The following is a 25,144-nucleotide window of genomic DNA, read 5'->3' as shown; positions in this document are numbered from 1 at the left end:
CTTTACAGATGTTTAACACCTTAATTCAAGATTTAAATTGAGTAATCCCTGTCACTTATACTTCCTTCTCTATGTTCAGCTTAGGTCCCTTTACCTTTGAAGCCATTGCTTTTTTTTTTTTCCCCCTCCCGAGCTTATTTCTCATAGGTAATCTCAGGGAAATAGAAAAGTTTTATTTTAAAGACCAGGTGTAAAGAAAAGGAATCTTTAACTCCTGTTTTCTCCTCTAATCTTTTAATGATTCTGTCTTAATGTTTAAAAGAATAATGAACTCCAATATTTATATAAACCCATAGTCCCAACATCTGCTTGCTCGGCTCACCTCACTGATGCAGTTGTTCTCAGTCTTCAGAATATGTACTCTTACAGTAAAGAAAGGAGCGGTTAAATGGGAAAGCGAGTTCCTTTTGCAATAAAAGGAACATTTAGAGATTGTTCTATATTATCTAGAGTCAGTGCACACCATCAGTCCTTGAAACTGGAGCACTGTAGTTATCACCTACACCTACAGTGAACATTCTGTGTTCAGAATGACGACAATGGCTGGGAGCACACTGGAAAATTATAAAATAAAAAATTCTGTTCTACCTACTTTATTAAAATTTCAACAGCATATGAAACCAAAGGATTTTCTGAATATACTTGTCTTTAACATGTCTGGATGAAACTGTAATTCTCCTCATACCCCTTTGGTGGTATTGTGCTTTTTGTAGTGGAGACTTGCTAGAAAGATTAGAATATATGATCCATGTGTCAACTCTCTGTGGATTACAAAAACTTTACTTTTTAATTCAGTTTATTTATATTCTGCTCATTCAGGAAAGTTACTATGCCATTGCACTGAAATAACCATACAGGATTAAAACAGTGAGAATATAAACATATGAGGTGAATTGTATGGTATGTAAATTATATCTCGGTTAAGCTGTTAATTAAAATAAGCTTAAGAAGTGGAAATCCAGGCAAAGGGAAAGAACAGCATTTGTGTGTATTTGTTTCTTAGAAGTTTAGTGTCATGCATTTAAAAAGCAGTGCTCTTTTAAAAGTAACTGTATTTGCAAAAGAAGTATTTCTTAATGTGCTTTCTCTGGAGTTGTTCTTAGTGGCTTTCCAGTATTATTTTATACACAGCCTCTTAATGATTTATCATTGAACCAATTCTGGATCTGAACATAGTAACAGGATGTACTCAGGTGATTTTATAATTCCTTCTGTGGGAGACACAGTCGAGATAGGTAATAACAAGTAAGTAAAGGATAGAAATGGCAAGAGAAAAGGCAATAAGAAGAGGAGGAGAAATAAGAAAAAAAAAATATGTCTTATTTTTTTTAGCTAGAGTTCATTTACTTTGTGTTCCCTGCCAGTGAGTCTCAGCAGGGACTCCTGTGGAAGTACATAAAGACATGAGTTTGTGGAAGAATTACGCATTGTTATATCCTAGAGTGGCAGCTCTTAAGTCATTGCTCAAAATACTTTTGCTTTTTCCTCTGGTTTCTTTTGTTGGTACCAATTCAGATGGTAAGATATTTTAGTAATTTGTATTGTGAAATACCAGTCTTTTGAACAGTTCTTTGAACATTACCGAACACATGACATGACTTACCAGATACTCTTAGTTCTATTCTAATACTAAAATGTATTTTTATTTCTCATCTGCTAGGCATGGCATGTCACATATAGATACAACAATTGAAGGAACTTCAGACGACATGACTGTTGTAGATGCAGCTTCATTAAGACGACAGGTATTTAACGTACCAGATAAAATATAATCCTAAATTATAGTCATACAATACTTTAAATGAGAAGTTTTTAACATTTTATCATTTTCTCTCCTGTGGAACCCGTGAACTGAAATATTTTATTTGTCATGCTGTTTAATAAGCCATAATTGACTTTTCCATTAAAAAAAAAAAAGATTTATTTATTTATTTGTTTTAGAGAGAGAGTGAGCAAGTGAGAGCAAGCATGGGGTGGAGGGCATAGGAGAGAGAAACTTTAGCAGACTCCTTGCTGAGGCCTGAGATCGATGCAGAGCCCGATCTCATGACCCTGAGATCATGACCTGAGGTTAACTGACTAAGGGAGACGCTTAACCATCTGAGCCACCTAGAGGCCCTGACTTTTCCATTTTGATTAAAGATATGTTAAACCACCATTTACATGTTTTGGTCAGCATAAAACAGTATTACCAGGATGGATTGGTATAATTCTGGCCAATAACAAAGAATCTTGGTGTTTTAGCAAATTGGTATAGTCATAAATTGCTTGTTTGACTTTTTGAAATTTGTAACAGTCACTTTAGGAACCTGTGTTACTCTGAGAATTCCATTTTGGAAATCACTCCTTCCATTTTGCACAGTGTCTTTATAAACACAATTCTTGTGTTCTATGAAAAGTCCTATCTTGGAACTATAGTTGCATACACACATTTTTACTATGAGTGCCTCAGCCTCTAGAATCACACAGACACACACATGTGAGGAAGGCAGGCTCAGTGTTGTAATTGTGTCTGTGCCAAGTAGATGTAGAGGAGGAATGAATGAATAAAGTATTTCTAAGATGAAGAAACTAAATATTTTAGCATAAGAATAAATCAATATCATTTTAAAGACAATATAATAAAAGGCTAATATGAAGCAAATAATACTTTATTTTGAGTCTTACTTATTAAAACAAAGAATGCTGGGGTGCCTGGGTGGCTCAGTGGGTTAAGCCACTGCCTTCAGCTCAGGTCATGATATCAGGGTCCTGGGATCGAGCCCTGCATCGGGCTCCCTGCTTAGCACCTTTCTGCTTCCCCACCTTTCTTTCTGCCTGCCTACTTATGATCTCTCTCTCTCTGTCTCTCTCCCTCTGTCAAATAAATAAATAAAATCTTTCTCAAAAAAAAAGAATGCTGTATTATAAGTTTGTACATATTTTCTTACACTGATTTATACCTTGCCTATTGAAGGAAGGGCATTTCTTTGGCATTTGTCATTGAATTCACCATTAGACCAACAACCTTGCCTTCCTGAAAGTGTAATAAGAGCCTCAGAGTTTTAACATCTTCTCAATCCTTAGCTTAGAGGTGAACGAGTAGAGGACAAAGATACAGTCATTATAAACAAGTCACACACATTTTTTTGAGAATTTAAAAGTAGTAGAAAGCCAGTTGGTAAACTATGAGTTTCTGAGATCAGTAACAAAACGGAGTCCCAAGGAGATTCTGCAGAATTCACATTTGTGACCCTGGCGGCATTGGAAGCTATGCTTCTGTAGCTGTCCTTGCCCTGTTGCCAGGGACCCAACAAGTTGTGCTTCACTGAGTCTAGTTTAGGGACGAGGGACTCGTGGGCCACCTGGCTCCGAGACTCAAAATGTAATCCATGATCAGAGTGGAATATTCAAAAGCTGCCTTGGTATTGATACTTCTCAGATGAGCCCAGATGAAAATACTTAAATGACTCAAGGTCAGTGCCAATTTTTTTCATTGGCAATAAAGTGGATTGCTTAGTGTAAGAACTTTATATCCCATGGGACCAAATAAGCGCTTCTCATTACAAATGGTTGGGAGAAGGTAGTCTTTAAACACTCCTTTTTTTCTTTTTTCTTTTTTTAACTGATTTGGTTCTGGGAGAAAAGTCATTGCTCAGCACTGATCAAAAGTGAAGTACTTTTTCAGGTTGTTAAAATGGTTATCTCTGCACCTCTATGTCTGGTTCTGTCCATAGACTCCCATTCCTGGCCCCACCCACCCCACACCCCCAATTTGGAGTTCTCAGTCCTTGAAATGCTAAGGATTCTGCATTATGAAAATACTCTTCCTTCAACCTCTCTAATATAATGTTAATAATCCCTTTGGCTTTTATAATGTATTTTTACACAGGTGTTGCAGGTTAGACTCCCCAGAAAGCAGATTCTAGGATGAAGGTTTGCACATAGAGCGTTTTCTGGGGAGTGCTCCTGAGGTGACCACCTCCCAAGGGAAGGAAAGGAAGCGGGATTGGGCAAGAGGGTTATGTTGGGCTGCAGTGTAGTCAGAACAAGGGCTGCATGTGGCCAGCCTCTTGCGGAGCTCTGAAGCTGGGGTGACCCTTCAGAGTTGGAACAAGGGCTGGGCCTTTCATCCCTTCACTATCTGGTTATTGGATACACGCTGCTGCCCTGGTAAAGGAGCATAAGCTTAGGCAAGGCAGTCTTTCGGCCCAGGGCTGTGACAGTGAGGGCCAACAGCCAAGGTGACACTCCTAGCAGCTGGAGAATTATTAGCCTTTCAGTTCTGGAGGGTCTGAATGGCATAGCACAGGGCCCGCTCTAATAGGTTATTTTATGAGATGCTCCCAGTCACTCAGAGAGTGGATGGAGAAGGCAATTAAAGCAGGTTACAGATGAACAACTGAAGCTGGGTGACAGAAGCTTCTAGAAAGGAGCAGGAGCCCCTCATCCTTTCTGCTGTGCTGGGCCTGCCTAAATGTGTACTTACTTGGTCTTTTTGATTGGAATAGCATGCAGGATGCAACAGTTTCCTTGGCCCACATTGAATCAGGGAAGGAAGGAAAATACACTTTTTCTGACTCAGAAATTTGGAGAAGGGAAAAGGAGAAGATTAGATCCGTGAATTTAAGCTGTCATGGGTAACATTTTTTCTACATATAGTTTATTTTGCTCCCAAAGAAACTGTTCATTGTTTATAAGAATTCTTTTGAAAGACATCCTGCTTTATAAGAACCTAATTGCTCTGTGCATTAAAGTTTCTCTTTTGTTTTTTGTCGCGGTTTTTCACTTAGATAATCAAACTAAATAGACGTCTGCAACTTCTAGAAGAGGAGAACAAAGAGCGTGCTAAAAGAGAAATGGTCATGTACTCAATTACTGTAGCGTTCTGGCTTCTTAACAGCTGGCTCTGGTTCCGCCGCTAGAGGTAACAGCTCTCGAAACGCGTGTCTCAACAGCTGGAAATATAAAGCATTTACAAACTTCTTTGTTTCTGTCTTTGCATTGTATGCCGTTTTATAGTCCATGCCCTGAACATGTATTTCTTCCAGAAAGGAGGGGGGAGGGACTGATACTTGCAGAAGTCAAGGTATGTTCTCTCACTCAGCTGTAGTCACTTAAAGCAGATCTGCAGTAACAAACACCTACTTAAAATTCTCCCTTTGCATGTTTTGTAAATAGGCTCTAGTTTGTTTTTTAAAAGGAATTTTTGCCTCATCAGCCCACACAATTTATTCTCTGAATGGGAGCGAGAGTGCATAGGGAATGGGTTTAGAAAAGTATCTGTAGAAGAAAAATATTACTTTATTTTGTCCTATTTCTCAAACACTGTTAGATTGGACAGTTTTGTTAATAGACCCTTTTGCATCCGCATTTCAACATTAACACTTCTGAAGTCATGGTCTAGTGTCAGATTTGATAAAGCCAAGGCACTTCATGTTTACCAGTCACCTTCACTAAAGTAATTCCTAACATTTCCAACAGTTTATCTAATATGAGTGTAAAATGTGCATTCTTATTTTTATTTTAGTTTTGCAGATGGTTTTCTATAAAGTATGTTTTTACTAAGTCCCTGTGTGAATGATTTAAAAAACTACAGAATAAGGTACAAATGTAGTGTATTTAATAAACTGTCAACTAAAGCAATGTTTGTCGAAAAATTTTATTTCATCATATTGTTGTGTGAGCTGTATTTCATAGAATATTACCATTAATGAACCCGAGTCTTCTTGTCTCAGAAGGAAATAATGCAATTAATGACTTGGCTGGTAGCAAGAACCTACTGTGTTTCCTTTCTGATTTCCATCCCGGCAGCAGCAGGCACTGGTAGCATTACAGGTGGTTTTCTAAGTTGTGGTATCTGTCAGGTGCTTTGGAGGAAAACAGCTGGAGTTGTGTATGCTTTTTGCATTGTAGTATTTAGCTAAGATACTATATCTCATGAACTTTAAGTGTACCTGTGAAATCAAATCCTGGGAGGCTCTAGCTCTCAGAATTATCCAACCCCCCACCCTGGCGCGATTTTGTGTTCAGAAACAGAATTTTAGTTAGGTGTAGTATTTGCCACGTATCTTCAGTATCTGAATACCTAGGCAGTCAGTGTTAGGAAAGGCAGTTGAGGGAAATTCCTTAGATAGAGGAAGATTTAGTGTTTCTGTCCTTGCTTCTCTCCTGTCCTTCCAAAATAAAATACTTGGAGGAAGGATTCCTCTCTTTGCTTCCTAAAGTTTTACATGAGTTTGAGGATATTTTCTTTTTATCCATGAAAATCTTCTGCCTTTTATAACAGCCTAATGATATGATTATATTAATTCTAGCTTCATATATATACACACACACACACACACACACACATATATATATATATATATTTTTTTTTTACAAGGTAATTTCTGAATGATCCTCCCAATTGAAACATGAAAATGATGGAAAAAATTAGCACTTCTTTTGCTGGGCAGGCATGAAAAGGATTCTGCTAGGGCCAAAAATGAAATAAAAGCAGGCATTCCAGGAGATAAGCAAATACAAAAGCTGTTTTCTCCCGTTAATTTTTACCAAACTCTGGAAACCTAGAACTTTCTCCCTTAGTGGCTGTGCAGAGGGCAGGAGAATACAGTCCCATGTTTTAGGCAAGGCACTAGCTGTGACAGGAGATTCCTGCATGAAGCTGGGACCCCAAAAGGTTACACCTTCGGTGAAAGGGTAACTAGGAAATCAACTTACCACCCAAAAGGGGATAATAAAGAAACGTGCCTCCGCCTTGTCACAGATCTAAAAATAGAAGAGCTTGACTCTGTCGCTTGAAAGCCAAGCTCTGTTACACCAGCCTCCCTCGCCTGAAAGTTGTTCATCATTGTAAGAAAGTGGTTTTGGAGTTGAGAGGAACAAATTCATTCCTGGTCCAGATGATTAAAAAACACTTGCAGATGTTTGAGCTGAGCCTTTAAATACCTTTGTGTGCGTGTACACACACACACACACACACACACACACACACACACACACACACAGGATTTCAAAAAGCAGAGGATGAAGAAAAGGTTCCTGGGGCAGGGAACAGTGGGAGAAGAGTTTACAGGGAGGGTCAGTAATACAGTGCTCAACCTAACAGGCTAGTGTCCTACAACTTAAGTACAGAACTCTACCTACAGGTGTTTCTTTTTTTTTTTTCCTACTTCTGGGAATACTTACTGAAACAGTAGCAGGTTATTTACAGTTTGAGGGATAATTTTAGAAAAATATATTTGCAAGAGAGCTTTCCTTCCTTTCTTCTATGAATGTCTGTTTTCTATCTTCTTAATTATATTTGACATTGAAATTGAACTCTTTGGGCTCCAAGTTCAAAAAGGCTTAATTTACTGTAACCGCTGTTTACTTACAATGTGTTGTTGTGTCAATAAGTAAAAATTCATGTGTGCACCACACTGACCTCTGTAGTGAGCAGTTATAGCAGGTAGGCCACAAGCCCTGACCTTAAGGAACTGACAGATTGATGGAGGAGGGCGGAAGGAAGAGGGAAGGCTTATTAAAGAATTAGAGGATTATAAAAATGATTTTGTTGTGGAGAAAGAACTTGAGATATAAGCTAAAGGATAGGGAGAGGAGTGTTTCAGATGATGGACACAGCAAAAAAAATGAAAGTGTAAAGATTCCAAAATGAGATTGAACATGGGGGTGGCAGTGAAAAAAAGATCAGTGAGCTTTGTAAATTACTAGATGTACACTGTGTGTGTGTGTGTGTGTGTGTGTGTGTGTGTGTACATACATGCATTTGTAAGTTTAGGTACCAGAGCAGAGATGACATCACCCCAAAAGATACTGAACCACCGGTGGCCCCTAGGCTTTAGGCATTTAATCTATGGCAGTCATTTCCACAAGACTAAAAGAGCAAAGAAATAACAGCTATTTCAGCTGATTGTGCTGAATCTCTTTTGCCAACAATCCTCTCTTTTGCCCTCTGACACAAGAGGCTTAAGTTTCTGTCTCTTCATGATCCTGTGGAGAACTAGGGTCATCACACCCATTTCCAAGGCGATGAGAAGATTGGATGCACCATGACTGACCCTTGTATTGTTCAGTCAAGTCCATGAGCAGTCATGTTCATTTCACTTGTGTTTTAATTTTATGGCTATTAGCAGTTTGGCATTCATTCGGTAAGAATTGACTCTCACTAAAAGCTAAGTAAAAAAGATAAGATTCATTAATTCATTTAACGGAATATTTATAATTGCCCTACTTTGTATCAGGCACTGTATTTGGCGCTGAATATACCAGGAGTGAATAAAAGAAACATATCTCTGGACTCATGGAGCTTATGGTCTTATGGGGGGAGAGTAAAATTCAGGAAACAAGCACAAATAGAAGTGCTGTGGCCATTATGATGAGTACTATCAATGGCAGAATGCTAAAGGAGAAAGTTAAGGGAAATCTTCATTAGGTGGTTAGGGAAGGCCACTCAGAAAAGCATGATGGTTGTGTTGAAGTCTGAAGGATGAAGAGGACTTAGCCAGGGAGGAGATGAGTGAAGCCTGGGGACTAGGCAGAAGAGAGACCTTGCTAAGGACTGGAAGCAACAAAGAGGTTCCTCAAAAAGTTAAAGATAGACCCTATAACCCAGCAATTGCACTACTAGGTATTTATCCAAAGGATACAAAATAGTGATTTGAAGGGGCACCTGCATCCCAATGTTTATAGCAGCAAAGTCCACGATAGCCAAAATATGGAAAGAGCCCAGATGTCTGTCACTGATGAATGGATAAAGAAGATGTAGGATGGATGGATGGATGGATGGATAGATGGATGGATAGAGAGAAAGATACAATGGAATACTACTCTGTACTCTGACAACTATAGAACACTTATGAAAGAAATTGAGGAAGGCACAAAGAAATGGAAAAACATTTCATGCTCCTGGATTGGAAGAGCAAATATTGTTCAAATGTCTATGCTAAAGCAATCTACACGTTCAAAGTAATCCCTATCAAAATAATACCAGCATTTTTCAGAGATAGAATAAACAATTCTAAAATTTGTATGGAACCAGAAAAGACCCCGAGTAGCCATTACATTGAAAAAGAAAACCAAAGCTGGTGGCATCACAATTCCAGACTTCAAGCTGTATGACAAAGCTGTAATCATCAAGACAGTATAGTACTGGCGCAAAAACAGACACGTCAATGCAACAGAATAAAGAAATGAGAAATAGACCCACAACTCTATGGCCAGCAAATCTTAGACAAAGCGGGGAAGAATATCCAATGGAAAAAAGACCGTCTCTTCAACAAACGGTGTTGGGAAAATTGGACAGCAACATGCAGAAGAATGAAACTGGGTCACTTTCTTACACCACACACAAAAACTCAAAATGAATGAAAGACCTAAATGTGAGATAGGAATCCATCAAAATCCTAGAGGAGGACACAGGCAGCAACCTCTTTGACCTCAGCCATGGTAACTTCTTAACACATCTCCAGAGGCAAGGGAAACAAAGGGGGAAATGGATTATTGGAACTTCAACCGGATAAAAGCTTAACAGCAAAGGAAACAATCAACAAAACTAAATGGCAACCAAGAGAATGAGAGAAGATATTTGCAAATGATGTTGGATAAAGGTCTAGTATCCAGAATCTACAAAGAACTTAAGACCTAACATCCAAAAAAAAAAAAAAAACTCCAATTAAAAACTAGAAGACAGGAACAGACATTTCTCCAAAGAAGACATGCAATTGGCTAACAGACACATGAAAAAATGCTCAACATCACTCATCGTCAGGGAGATAAAAATCAAAACCATGGTGAGATACCACCTCACACCTGTCAGAATGGCTAAAATTAGCAACTCAGGAAACAGCAGATGTTGGCAAGAATGAAGAGAAAGGTGAACCCTCTTACGCTGTTGGTGGGAATGCAAACTGGTACAGCCACTCTGGAAAAATAGAGTTTGGAGGTTCCTCAAAAAGTTAAAAATAGAGCTACCCTATGACCCAGCAATTGCACTATTAGGTATTTGCCCAAAGGATATAAAAATGCTGATTCAGAAGGGCACATGCACCCCAATGTTTATAGCAGTATTATCTACAGTAGCCAAAATATGGAAAGAGCTCAAATGTTGATCAAAGGATCAATGGATAAAGAAGATGTGGTATAGACATACAATGGAATGTTACTCAGACATCAAGAAGGGTGAAATCTCGCCATTTGCAATGACATGAATGGAACTAGAAGGTACTATGCTAAGTGAAATAAGTCAAAGAAAGACAAATACCATATGATTTCACTCATGTGGAATTTAAGAAACAAAACAGAGGAATATAGAAGGGAGGAAAAATAAAAATAAAGTGGAAGACAAACCATAAGAGACTTTTAACTATAGGGAACAAATGAAGGGTTGCTGGAAAGGAGGGGACAGGGAGATGGGGTAACTGGGTGATGAGCATTAAGGAGGGTGTGTGATGTAATGAGCACTACATGTGATATGCAATTGATGAATCACTAAATTCTACCTCTGAAACTAATAATATGCTTATACGTTAACTTGAATTTAAAAAAAATGTTTTTTAAAAAAGAGCTGATGAATAAATCGATGAGAAGGACATGGTTCCTGCTCTCTCAAATTTTCTGGTAGTAGTGGACACACAAACATTTATGTTACATTGTGACAGGTATGATAACAGTGGTCTGGGTAAGTGCTAGCTAGCTTAGTTTTTGGAATCCTGCACCCTGGGAAAGCTTTTACAAGTAAGAGACCCTGAAGCTAGACCTCAAGGATAAATAGGCCTATAAAATAGGAGTATAGGGAGAAGGTCTCTATACAGCAAATAGATTCAGAAAAAAAAAAATGCCTGTTTGTGCTTCTGATGTTACTAATTTTGTGGGGCAGCTATAATATAGGTATTGAAAATTATTTCTAGAAACTTAAGCCCAGTAAACATAAATAATTGAGATAAAATGCAGGAATGATCACATTCAGAAAATTGGATTTTCAGTTTTGTCTGTCTTATAACATTTTAATATGGTAAATGCATGGTTTTGTAATCCTATCTTTTAAAGATCGACATGTATAGAAAGCAGCTTTTGAATTCAGACTGGCACTTTTTTTTTTGTAGCCATTTATTTTTTTTAATTGTGGAAGAATGCAAACAGGAAAATAGAAGAGTATAATGGATTACCATATACCTGTCACCTAAATATAACATTTTTCCATAGCTTTTGGCTGAAGTATTTTAACAACATGATATTTCCCCAAAAACAGAAATATACGTTTCTTTAAAAATAAGAACATTTTCCTGTGTAACCATAAAACCATTGTCAGGACTAAAAATGTTAGCAGTAATTCTTTGACATCACCTAAACCAATCTCCCCCCTCCCTCCCTTCCTTCCTGCCTGCCTTTCTTCCTATCCCTTATCTATCTATCTATCTATCTATCTATCTATCTATCTATCTATCTATCTAAGTAGGCTCTATGCCCAACATGGGACTTGAACACATGACCCAGAGATTAAGAGTCATATATACCTCTGACCAAGCCAGCCAGGAATCCCCCTAAACCAATCCTTGTACAGATCTCCCCAGTTATCCCCCAATGAAATGAGTCTACAGAATACATTTCATTGAATCCTGTCTCTTTGTTCTCTTAACCTGGAATAGTTCCCTCAGCCCATCCCACCTTTTATTTTTCCTATATATTTTCTTGTTGAAAACAGGGCTATTGTCTGTTTACTGCCCCACCTTTTGGATTTGTCTGACTATGTCCTCTTCTCCAGATTGTCTATAAGCTGGAAATTAGGTCTAAAACCATTCAAGCTATCTGTTTATTTTATTTTATTTTATTTTATTTTATTTTATTTTATTTTATTTTATTTTTTAGTGTAAAGAAATAAAATAAAGTTCCATATTTTCACTTCCAGGATAACTTCTGTTCCTTCCTGTCCTCCCTCCCTCCCCATCTTCGTTCTCCTTTCCCCTTCCTTCCCTTCTCCCTCCACACTTGGGAATATAGAATTTAAAAATTCGAATAGTACAGAAGTATCAAAAGGTACAAAACAAATTGAAAACTTCTCTCCACCTTTCCCCAAAGTCAACCACTGATGATTGTTTTTGCTTTGTATATGAAAGGCTGATTTTTTTTTTTTAACACCTCAAAGATGACTTTTGGCCTAAAGTGACTGATACAGCTTTCTAGACAGTGTTCCATTTTTGAACTTCTAAAAGAATGTCTTTTTATTTTTTTAAAAGATTTTATTTATTTATTTGAGAGAACACAAGTTGGAGGGAGGGGCAGACTGCCTGCTGAGCAGGGACCCTGATGCAGAACTTGATACCAGGACCCTGGGATCATGACCTGAGCCAAAGGCAGCCACTTAACCTACTGAGATACCCCAAGGAGTGTCTTTTAAATGCAGTTCTCAAATGATTCAAAACTGCTAATATTTCCATTTTATTACCATGAAACTAAACAATTCTACTTCTCCGCTTAGTGACCCCACACAGACAGCCAAGGAAGCCGATGGCCATCTGACTGAGCCCAAACAGGAGCTCCAGAATCCCCACGAGTAGTAGGCCTAAAAACACCGAGAAATGGATCACCCTGTGTTTGTTTTCTTCAGAGTCGAAGTTCAAGGTATACTTTCTCCAGTCACTGGCTCTGACGCCATTGATGGGATTATCAAAATCAGGAGGAGCGACACAAGACTCACTGAAAAACCACTGCAGATTGAAGGAGTCTGGGTCAACGTCACTGAAATGAAAGAAACGACAGGTTGGTTTCAGGATTATCACTTACCATGAAAAGACTGCATCATCGTGCCCAGAAAAGGGCAAGTATACTAAAACAGCAAGTCCTTTGAAATACTGTGCCCAGAAACTATAGTGAAGACCCAAGTTTCTGATCATGTGTCCATGTACTCTGATCTCTACAAAACTCTTACTGAGTATCTGTCCCCTCCCTCAACCAGCATTTCTAGAGTACCTACTCTCGGGTTGAACCATACGAAATTTTCTGTGTCAGAAATAGCTGAATATTCTTAATCTCCCATGATTCAACCTAATTATACAGGTGTTCCTCTACTTTCTAAAGACATGTAAAGTAAGGCACTCCCCGCCCCCGCAGGGAGCTCAGTTCTTCCTACAAAATGGCAGTGTTGCATCTGCTCTCAAATGGGCTGTGCAACTTTTACTGACAAAAGGCATGTTTAAAAAAAAAAAAAGTCTGATTAAAGGGATTTGTGCCCATTGTAACAAGGTTTGGAAAATGAGAGACTTCTAGCCTGAACGTGATCTACCCTAAGGTGGTTGTTCCCTCAGTTTACTACCAAGTAAGGCTAAATGTTCTTAGAGAGTTTGCCTTTCTGGATACCAACAACTGACATTTATCCTGGGAAGACAACAGTATTTTCAGCACGTGGAAAGGGAGTGTGCTTTCTACAGTTTGCAGCAAGCCTAGGATCAGTCTTGGAACTCTGTCTCCCCAGCTGGAGTGGCTCTCATCTCCAGAGCTTAGCCGGGTGCCTGGTGAGTTATTCTCTCCTAAGGGCTGAATGTGTAGAGCATCTGTGCTTGAAATCTCTTATTTTGAACTTCAGATCTAGGAAAGGGAATTCTTTATTTTGATTTTGATTCACAACAACTGCAGTATGCAAATCTTGAGGGATTTTTCTTTTTTAGGGTAGCAGGAGAAAAGGAGGGGGAAATTTTTTTTTCATGTAATTACAAAAGTGAATTCTGGTTATTTTCAAAAACTGAGCAACATATAGATAACCAAGAATTAGATTGTTCTTTTCTTCCGGTTTTACAGACTGTGCCTAGATTCAGGCACAGAACCATCTTTCAAGTCTGAAATGAGCCACTTACAAGTAACTCCTCTATATTGTCACTATATGAGTTAAACTTGATTCATTCCCATGCCTGCAGTATATTTATAGTACGTCTGCATGAATCCATTGACTGCTTTTGTTTCTTTTAGGGCTCATAAGTAAGGCTCTAGATTTTATGTATTGTGTTTTTATTCATTTTTTAAATTACAAAAATAACATATGCTTAGGGCTTAGAAACTGAGTTCAGAAGTGTAGAAATGCAGTGCTCCCTTCACTCCTCCAGGGCATCCTCTATTACCATTCTCAAAAAAAAAAAAAAAGTGTAAAGTTTCTGGCATATATTTCTAGAAATTCTTTAGGCACATATACACTTGCAGCCACAGATTTTTAGAAGACAAGGATAAACCATCTGAGTCAACTACTCCTTCTAGACAAGATTCCTGTCCCCCACCACCCCGCAAACCATTCTGAGTGGTTCTTCCATTTCTATGAGATTGCGCCAGTTGGGATTAATGTGCTAAATCCCTAAGAACCTGTGTTCCAGTCACTCCATCAAAGAACAACATGTCAGCACCACACTGTTCTCATGGAGCTAGCTGCAGCATGTGAGACAATCTGTGAAAATCAGGATACTCACCTCAAATTTTTGAATGAAAATTCACAATTGAAAGTGCTGTTCCCTTGAGAGTTGCAAATGAGAGGACCTTCCGAGAGAGCCAGGATAGATACCGACATGCAATACACAGCACCAATGACCGTGATTACATTCAGAAGTGATGACAGAAACATCTGGAAAACAAAGGAGAAGCATTGGTGTATGTTCTCACGTGTTCCTGGTCTGTTTCGAGACTCAGCAGCATGCACAGACTTCTGACCAACCGCTGCTGGTCTCTGGTCCCCCTGTGGTCCTAGGTCTTAAGATCTCCATTTGATTAGGTCTGATTTATCAAAGAACAAAGAGGGCAAAGTCTCTGCCATTTGATTAGACTTACTAAAAGATTGTTGGGCTTGCTACTGTTTTTGGAAAATCTGCACCTTTTTATACCCTGAGCCTTGTCCACTTCAAGGGACCACCGACATGTGGTACCTCCTCCCCATTCTGTGTACTTCCTACTTCACAGAACCTGGACTAGATCTTAACCACCACATTTTGGCATCTGGTCTCCTGACTCCCAAATCTTTCATCCAGATTTGGCCCTAATGCTATGAGAGGCCAGTGGTCCCCGTTCTGCTGAGATCAGTCAATAGTGTCGTGTTAAGCACAGAGCTTCTCAACCTCAATACCGCCGACATTGGGCATTTTGTTTCGGGGCCTTTCCTGTACATTCTGGGATGTTTGGCAGCATCTCTGGTCTCTACCCACTAGATACCAGTAGCCATCCCTCCAAAGTGTTGACAACCAAAAGTGTCCCAGACACTGCTGAATGTCCCTCTGGGGGGCAGAACTGCCCTGGTGGAGAACCATATTGTGTCAGGGAGAAAAACTATAAGCCTTTAAGGACCTTTCATTTCATGAGTGAGAGTCAGAGAAAGCAGAAAAAAAAGCATGAAATTTGCCAATAGGAAATGTTATGGCCCAAATGAAAGTCGGTATATGTGTATGCTTTTCAGAAAAAAAAGCTCTGTGTTGTTTCAGTGAAGTTGTTAGTCAATGATAATTATGAGTTAAAATATGCAGAGATGAAGGAATACTTGTCCTTTTCCTTGGGTCCAATAATGCTGCCACTTCCAGAGGGTTCAGGAGACGTGGCTTAAATGAGTAGGCAGAATAAGGGGCTTCTTTATGTACCTCATGCATGTTGTTGCATATATTATCTCATTTAACCCTTTCAATAACCCCAAGAGATAGATACTATTATTCCCACTTTAAGGATGAGGAAAATATAATTCAGGGAGGTTGGCAAACTTGTCAGAATCTCACAACTGGGAAATGCTTGTGCTCAGATTTTAATCACTACATTAGAATTCTTCGAGCTAAAAGCAGAGAATGATGGACTTGGACTCTAATTCAAATCCAGATTCTTCCACACTACAGTGGCCTGTGCAAGTTACTTAATTTGCTCACCAAGAAGTTCACTATTTATATTTTGGTCATTTATTCTTTCTAACTTCTTCTCGCTACAAAGGGGCCTGGTGTTAGAACATGCTCCTGGGGATCTGAATTCCCCTGAGTGGGGGTTTATGTAAATAACTCAGCAAAACCAAAGCATTTGGAAACAAAACCAAGAATTGGACAAAGGGAAGGAGCAAGACACAGTTAAAGTAGGGGAAATAGTTGGAATAGTTAATACAGGAGATAAGCCTTGGTGACCCCATCACCCACCCCAAGATCTAGCCTTTGTCACCTTTATGATGCTTTGGTCTTTTCTCAACTTGGAAGATAAGTGATATGACTTAAACACCAGTCTTCCCAGGGCTGCCACGAAGTGAGAAAAGTGCCTAGGAACACTTTATTGCATCTACTCAATATAAGCTGGAAATTTTAATTAAATAACCAGCACCACTATTATTAACAGAGCATGAGCAGTATTACATAGCAAGCCCTACCCCTTGGCACTCCAGAGCTCCTATAACTTCTTGGCACATAATAATCTGTAATGTTGCAGAAGCATGAAAATTCCAATGACTTTCAAGGTTGGTATGGGGGAGCAAAACCTGCAGAGTTAAGCCCAACACCTGCATGAAAAGGTGTCTTGCTTCTTCTCAACTTACTGTCCTCCAAGGACAGAAAAAACTTAAGTGGTCATTGAAAAGATGACTTGTCATTAAAGGTATGTAGGGGGGAAAGATTCTTAAGGGAAATATGATTTGAGACAAAAATCTATAGAAGTGTTCTGATATTTTAGAGTTCGGGGATTTAGAAATAGCTCAAGATATCTTTCTCAAGAATGTAAGTACAATATAGGTAATAAAAAGTCATCTGGAAATTATAAGTTAAAAAGAAAAGTGCCAGAGAGGAGAAACTGAAAACTAGTATTTATTAAATTTCTATGGTATATAAGGAACAAAGATGTGCTATCAACAATTAGCAAAGTAATTATAATCCTAGATAAATATCAAATGTCAGAAAAGGGTACTTTTTAAAAATATAAATATTAATACAGATATAAATATGCACACTTTTAAACGCTAGCTCTCACCCCTGGGATCATATTAGAATCACCTAGAGTGCTTTTGAAAAATACTGAATCTTGGGGGGCCACCAGGCATTGATATTTTTAAGATTTCTCTGGGTGACTCTGATGCTCTCATAAGGCTGAGCACCATAAAACCTCAAGATCAGCCAGGAATATTTACTATGACGGCTTGTTTATTGATCCAGCCCACCACTCCTTAGAGAATATTGAGAGACCTCAGTGTTGCTTATAACAACGACCATGGCATAAATAGTGTAAATATTGTGAATTTTGGAGTCTGGTGGATTTGGACAAAAATTCACCTACTTATTAGCTGTGCTACCCTAGCAAATTATTTGCTTTCTCTGAGGATCAATTTCTCAGTCAATGAAACAGACACCATAATATTTCCCACTTAGTGGTTTTGAGAGAATTAAGCAAGGTTGTAGAGTTGGAAGGGTTCTGACCATAATAACAGTAGGCTAATAAATATTCACTTCCTTTACTTTTAACTTAGTTACAATTTTATACTTAATGAGTGCACAGTAAATATTTGAAAATAAATAACCATTGTCTCCTTTAACTGGATAAGGACAATTATTTTGATCCTAGCAAACCAATCTTTCATAGAATTGAGGATACACTTTCCCAAAGTCTTTTACACACACCACAAAAATGACAAGTATTTGAGAATTATGAAATTGATTACAGCTCCGGGTATAACTTCCAAATCTCCTTTCTTTGAAAGCCTTTAGGTTAATGAAACTGAAGATTGAGGAAAGGTCTGAAGACTGACTCGAAAGCTTAATTCTTATGGGGAAAAAAAGAAAAAAGATAAACTTCGCACTTTCCGTATTATCATATAATTACTGTAAATTGCATGTTTCTGTGACTGTGGTCCTGCCACTGTTGGGCAGATAGTGATGACTTGGGAAGCTTTGCTGCTGTGTCAGTAACTGAATGTTCCTGTGCTTTGTTTGGCTTGAGGCCAATGGTCCATACTCACTCCAGTTCTGTTGTTGCAGCACGCTCTTTTTCTTGCTGCCAAGGACATTGTTGTTGCTGGAATGACCTGGAAATCACATCAACAGGAAAGATGAATATGATTACTTCTCATCAGATGAGAAAAGCAGTCATCTCCACCTCCCAGCAGTTGTGGGAAATCAAGGCTCAAGAGAACAAAAGGGGAAATTTGGCAATATCCCTTGATCTTGTGCACTTTGCGATCCCCATTTCAAACACAAAGATTAAAGTGGGGGAGGGCTGGGGCATTTCAGGACAACAGCTTCAAACTCTTCCATCTACATTCTTTACTTTCATCTTTAGAGAGACTTGGATTTTAAATGGATTAGAGTGAGTTAGTTATTCATTATTTTGGAAGGAATGTTTCTGAAAGAATTGTTTGCATCATCCAAATTTCCCCTTTTTTCTTTTTTCTTTCTTCCTCTTCTTTTTTTTAAGTTACTATAATCTATGACCATTTATTCAATTTCCCAAAAATTGTATAAATTAATCTGGCAAGCATCCAGAAAGGAAACTGGCTGACAGTTGGGAACTAAGAATTCTGTCACCACCCTCTCCCACTTCTGAACTTCCCTCCTACCCCCAGGGTCACCACCATTTTGCCAGTCGCCAAATTTATGACCAGAGCATTATTTTTTTTTAAGATTTTATTTATGTATTTATTTGACAGAGAGAGAGATCTCAAGTAGGCAGAGAGGCAGGCAGAGAGAGAGAGGAAGGGAAGCAGGCTCCCTGCTGAGCAGAGAGCCCGATGTGGGGCTGGATCCCAGGACCCTGAGAACATGATCTGAGCCGAAGGCAGAGGCTTAACCCACTGAGCCACCCAGGCACCCCCGGATAATTATTTTTGGTTCCACATTCTCCTTTCTGCTCATGTATCCATGACAGATCATGACCTCACTTTACACTGCTGTTTAGGAAAACTGCATGTAGGGCCTTCTATGTCAAGGGAGATGTACATCGCTGAGGAAAACTGTGTGAAATGATGCCGCATTCTCAGGATTAGGTTTCAACTTTGAGTAATATCTACTCAGCAGTTATGACTGGAAATTCTTACTGGAAAAAAGTTTGTATCATTGAAGAGTGAAATGTAAATCATTTCCTTCCACTGTAGAAATTTTAGCCAAGAGCTTTTCCTGCTCTCTCAGCACAACTGCCCTAAAGCAGCTCTCTCTTTTTACTCCCACTCTTGTTTTCTAATGTTTTATTGAGTTCTAACAACAGGCCGGCTACTGTTGTAGGTGGTGAACATGGTTCAGTTCATTCCAGCCTCATAACAATCCCATGAGGTGGGCGCTAATATTCCTCCCAGTTCACCAATGAGAAAATTGAGACACAACAAGTTTGAGTGACTGGCTTAAGCAAGTGGATGAGTTGGGGATCCAAAGCTAGGCATTTGGGGGCCAGAGCCCAGACGCTCAACCATGATTCTACACTGGCCAATTCTGACAGTTCTCTCCTCCTCCATACAGTCTATTCATTCTTATCCTTCCCCCTCCACAGCACCACCTGGCTCATCTCATCGTCTTCCTCTTACTGCTCTTTCCCTGATACTTCTTCTCAAGCCCACATACACCTTTGTTCTTTTAGAACAGGTCTAAGGTTTATGCCTTACAAGGCAGCCTTCCTGACAAACTTCATCCCGCTCTAACCATGTGCTGACTCCATGTCACTCGTGGAGAGCACGGTATTGTTCTCAAGCTCTGCTTATATATTGCCCTGAACACCAACACTGTTATAATTCAGGGGGCACATGTATGTATGACAGCCCAGCCACTCTGAGGCATAGCTGAGAGCCCAGAAGAAAAGGAAAATAAATTATTTTAGCTCTCAAATAGGTGTCAGCATTCATAGACTGAACTTCTTTTGTTGTACTCATAAGCTATCCTGTCTTCTGGACTTAAGAACAAATAATTTAGGACAGAAACTGGCAAACTGTGGGCCACCATCTTTTTTTAATAAATAAAGTTTTATTAGAATACAGCCATGCCCATTCACTTACATATTGTACATGGCTGCTTTCACACATCAATGGCACAACTGAATAGTTGTGAGAGAGACTGGATTGGGAAGCTTCAAATACTCACTATCTGGCTCTTTATAGAAAAAGTTTCCCAACCCCTGATTTAGAAATGTAATGAGCCCGTTAAAGTTGAAACAACATTAAGTTAAAACTTAAATGGATAAATCATTCCATTTTCCTTATCGATGTAAATTAAACTCTAACTTTCTGAAGGATTAATTTATTTCAGAGATGCCTGAACATTTACTTTCATAGTTCTTTACCTTTGCAAATGTGTTTTATAAAGTAACAGTGGCTTGTGGTATATGAATCCTCACCCAGTTGATTTCATGACATCTTAACACATCTTTGTTCCATTCTTATGTGTAACTTGGTAATTCACTGTATTTCAACCATTTGGCCCATTCAAAGTTTCGGAACTTGGAGGGGCTCTTTATAAGATGGACAATAAAATGTGATTTTTTAAAAAGTCATCTCTATAACCAATGCAGGACTCGGAACCACAACCTGGAGATAAAGAGTTGCACCTTCCACCAACTGGAAAGGCACCCCTGAACAGTACAATATGAATGTATGTGTGTACATATGTAACTAAATTATAATAAGTTTTCCAGATAATATCCTGTGAAAATGAGTAATGAATTACTCTTTCTCTTCAATTCCTAAGTACATTTAAATGCATGAGTTTTTGTGAAATTAAAAATCTTGATAGACTTTTATTTTTATAAAAAAGTATTTTTCACTTTCTCTTATACATACCCATACTTTTATCCAGCTTTAAAAGTAAGGTAGTATATGATTTTACAAATGAAGTACAAGAAAGCTTTTAGATCATTAAAACTGATAGAAGGCAAACTTTTGGGATTTTCCTAAGTACTTGAACATGACAGTAAAACACAAAGCCATAGCTCATCATGAATATAAAAACTACATTTTGAAAATTCTTGCTATACATAATATCTTCTAATTTTGGTTAACATTCAACAATTTGTTCTATGTTAATACTTTAATAATTGATAAATTATCATTATGTAAGAGGTACACTCAATGAATAAGCATGATTAAGATCAGACTTTCAACCAATCTCATATAATAATAAAATGACCTTTATATTTTTTAGAGGAAACATTTCAAGTCTTTCTTTTTAGTGCCTGGAAAAAAAAAATAACATGTATCGATTTTTCCACTTAACAGATGATGATTGAAGATAATTACGTAACATCTCTTAGTCATGGTTTCAAAAGATGAAAAGGTTCTCTCTTTTCACTAAATCATAAAACCATAAAATGAATGTGCATTTTATGAAGTAATCAATAATGAATTCCATAGTTATTATCAGCTACCTCCTGCAAAATCGCCTGTTTATGAAGAAAATTTTAAATGCCATAGCAATTTTAGAAAATTTCAAGAACTCTGACAAGAGTGCTATCACAGGCAGTGAATGCTTCCTTATTAACTTTTCTGTGTGTTTACAAGTATATGAAGAGTTCAGTATTTTGGATGACTCCCTTTGAAAAAGATACTCTTGTACATTCTATTTGTAGTTAAGGATCATGAAAATGTACCTGTACTCTGAGCCCTTCTATCACCTACCAGTTTGCTTGTGAGCCTAGTCTAGAGTTTGAGGCTCAGTCTCTAAAACGACTATTGAAATTTTCAAGGAGTTGTTTACTGCCTCGATGACATTCTACAATACTGCGTAATAGAGATCCCTCATGTGATTCCAGGTCTTTATTAATATTTATTGAGGATCATAAAGTAAATGTAGTCATAGAACAAGGAAGTCCAGATTTTTTGGAACTGTTTCACAGATTTATATCACCTTCCTATGCGTCAGTTTCCTGGCCACTTAAATTTATGGAGTAGGTTATGGATTTTGTCTTTCCCCTTTGTCAACAGGAGACAGCCGTTGAGGATTATGGTGGTAATACTGGTGGAAAACAGAATCTTGTAATCAGATAAATCTGGAATTGAGTTTCCCACCTACTATGTGCCTTGTTAACATTCCTAACCTTCTGCTTGCTGATCTATTAAAATACAAATGATAATATCTGCTTAGCCAGATTATTAGATGAAATGAGATAGTGTAAAGTGTGAACCCGGTAGCTGGCACTCAACAGAACTCTCTGTGGGCCCTTCTCTGTGTCTTCACCTCTTCATCTTCCTTCCTTCCTCCCACTGACAAAACACACATAGAATGTAGGTATGTACCATCACCACCTTAGGCTCTGTTATTGCTAGCAAGAAATTGTTTTTAACTGTGATGGGGTTCATAGTAGAACCAATTTATACTTAAAGCGACATGAGTTATTCTACATGGATTGTTTTCACTGATGAACTTTTAGGCTTCGTGGAAATTGACATTATTGGTTAGACTTAGCCAGCTGCTCCTGGCTTCTGGTCTAAGCAAGATGCAAGGAAGCTCATGCTACTTAAGTAGAGGAAGCTTCTAGAAAGGCAGAAAGCAGACACAAATGTTGGCAGTTGCATCATGGTTGAACACTGTTGCTCACTTCCTCTTAGCCTGGAAGAAAACTCTCAGGGTTATTTGAAGAAATAGCCGTTCTACCTAAAGCAAGGTGAATAGATTGCTCACAATGTTAAAGGGAAAGTAAACCACCGACTTTGGGGGAATGTTTCCTAAAATGGCCTTTTGGTGCCAGAGTGGTTTCCACTCCAGTGTGCCAGCCAAAGGATAAATTTTTATCTAAAGTTTAACATGTAATGACCCAAGAGCACTTTCACAGAAGTCGGGAATAAGACCAGCAGCAGCAACTCATCATCACTGAAACACAGACACAGACACACACACACACACACACACACACACACGCACGCACACATGCGCGTGCACGCGCGCACACACACACACACACATCCAAACAAAAGTTCATTTCTCTGACATTAATCAGAATCCCTTGGGTGGCACTTCCCACTCCTGTATTCCTGTGAATACTTTGAGACTAGTATTGGCAAAGGAAAGCTGAGGGAAAGGATTCAAAACATCTTGAGCACTAACTATAAAGCTTAGAAGAATGGCATAACACATGTGAAGAAATATGATAGATAACAATCCAACAAACTTTTATCAAATTATTAATTTTGTTGCCCAAGCTCCCTAGTCCATACCACCATTTATTTAAATTTACTTAAATTTTCATTCTTCACTGATGCCAGTGAATTAATACCATTAATACCATTCCACTGTTCCTGACAATATCCTCAGCCAAGGCATAGCCCACCATCAAGCTGAAAGATGGTGTTTGGGAGTTTGGTAAAATAGGCAGCCCTTTCCCCAAATCAAGTCAAATAAATGTTACTCACCATCACACCTGCTCCTATAATCCCTGGGAACCACCACTCAAAGCAAGAGATGGGGTTGTGAAAAACTTTGCCTTCACCCACAAAGTTGAAAATCAGAGGAATTGCATTGAGAACTATTCCCGATATAAGTAGAACCAATAAGCTGAATCCATTGCAGGATGTCCATCCCTCACAGCAGGTCATGGTCACCCCCTGGTTCAATGAGAAATCCTGTCAGTGTGGCTGCTGTTGTGGCACTGTCTTGCCTTTTATCCTGAGCCTTCTAGTTAAAGTTTAGAACTTATGAAAAATAACTGCGGGAAGTTCAGAGTCCATCCAGGAGGGCAGGGCATTATTATGAGAACTGGTAGAGGAAGTAAGTTGGCTTTCTTTCTTTCTTTCTTTCTTTCTTTCTTTCTTTCTTTCTTTCTTTTTTGTAGTTTGTTAAATATTTATTAACGACAACCATTTATAGTTTACACAAAAAATATTTCCCTGATAATACATAAAAACTTCCTGATAATGGTTATTAAAAACAGCTACTCCCACCCTCACCAACATGTCCACCCCAATATTCAATCTACAGTGGCTTAATCCAGAAGTGTAATCCAGTAGGACTGAAGACAAAACACTTCAGGTCCTGGGCAAAATAATAAAATACGTGTAAGCCTTCTGGACCCCTGGATTGACTGACATCAGTAAGAGAGCCAATTTTTGATGTTGTTAAAAAAGTGTGTTCATCTCCAATAACAATTTCAGGCTCCTGCCAGTGCAGCCTATCAAGAGGACGCCACAGAGCACCATCTTCTCTGGTTATCACACTGCCGTCAATTATTGTACTCAGCATCTCCATCACACTTTCATGTACATAAGCCTGATCATGACATCATTCGTGTAATTGCCGTTGTTGGCACATCTCAATTTCTCATCAAATGGGAACTGATGCAGGAACACATGGTCAAACTTGTCCTTGTCACCCACGTAATAATGCAGATAAAGGTCACTCTCCACAGCTCCATAGGGGATGGAAGGTGGGAAAAAATCTGTAGTTTCTGTTAGATACATTTATGCAAGAAAATAAAGAGATGAAAACAAACAAAAAAAAGCAAAGAAGAAAAAGGATGATCTTAAGATCTGTTTCCTTAATACCTTTTACTAGTATGCCTTATAAAAACTAAAAACAAGAATATCCATTTTATATAAAGTATGCTTTCCTGTATGCTCACATACACAAAATTTTTAAAAAATCTGAAGTCATATTATCCCAGTCTTATAGACAAATCCACTTAGAAGTGGCCCGTCTAAGGCTGGTGGGAGTTTCTGTTAACACTGGAAGACCGGCAGTGTTCAAGTATGGAAACTAGAATGAAACAGGAATATGAGAACGATGGAGGCAGAGATCATCATGTCTTATTTTCTTTGAACCTTGAGCACTTACTTGGTTATGCACAGTACATTTCTGGTCTGGGGCTTCATGTTGTCTCCCTACTACTTTGTGAGTGCCTCAAGAAAAAGTTCCACCCATTGGGATAGCCTTTTAAATACCAAAGTTCTCACTCATACTAATTGGCCATCATAGATCAACAAGAGGGCTCTGCTCACCGTTGTTACTGAAAGATTCAGGGGCACAAATCATTTCTATCCCAGCTTTCACAGTTGTGGAGTCAGAGTAAAAAGATGTGGTGAGTCTTAACACTTTTTTGTCCAGAAGAGCCACATCACGTCTTTTCACACTTTCTTGGCCAAATGGTCACTCAGTTACACTTGAGTTCAAGTGCATGATGAAATACAAACTGATGTGTGTCCGGAAGAGAGTCAAACATTAGGCAGCTCTAATACCTTCCACGCCTTCCTCCCTGCTGCTGAGTAATCGCCTTTGCAGCCCAG

At 38.6% G+C, this 25,144-nt stretch overlaps 2 protein-coding genes across 18 annotated transcripts in view; one reads left to right on the top strand and one right to left on the bottom strand.

Annotated features, from left to right (window-relative positions):
- The window catches only part of MFF (mitochondrial fission factor), a 31,650-nt gene extending 26,029 nt beyond the window's left edge, over window positions 1-5,621 (top strand). For all 17 annotated transcript variants that reach the window (XM_080799828.1, XM_080799830.1, XM_080799819.1 and 14 more), the window contains 2 exons: window positions 1,661-1,745; window positions 4,773-5,621. In XM_080799828.1, coding sequence (XP_080655954.1) covers window positions 1,661-1,745; window positions 4,773-4,904 — 217 coding nt within the window. In that variant the 3' untranslated portion in view covers window positions 4,905-5,621. The remainder of the gene's footprint in view (window positions 1-1,660; window positions 1,746-4,772) is intronic.
- Window positions 5,622-12,431: 6,810 nt separating this feature from the next.
- TM4SF20 (transmembrane 4 L six family member 20) lies at window positions 12,432-23,461 on the bottom strand (the record flags this gene model as incomplete). Its single annotated transcript, XM_080799814.1, has 4 exons — window positions 12,432-12,717; window positions 14,430-14,581; window positions 17,915-17,980; window positions 23,279-23,461. 4 exons carry the CDS (start codon window positions 23,459-23,461, stop codon window positions 12,432-12,434), a joined length of 687 nt encoding a protein of 228 aa, XP_080655940.1.
- Between the last annotated feature and the right edge of the window lie 1,683 nt (window positions 23,462-25,144).

Source organism: Martes martes, assembly GCF_963455335.1.
Source record: "Martes martes genome assembly, chromosome: 3".
Taxonomy (NCBI): Eukaryota; Metazoa; Chordata; class Mammalia; order Carnivora; family Mustelidae; genus Martes; species Martes martes.
Note: the sequence above shows the minus strand (reverse complement) of the source record. Positions and strands in the feature narration are given on the sequence as shown.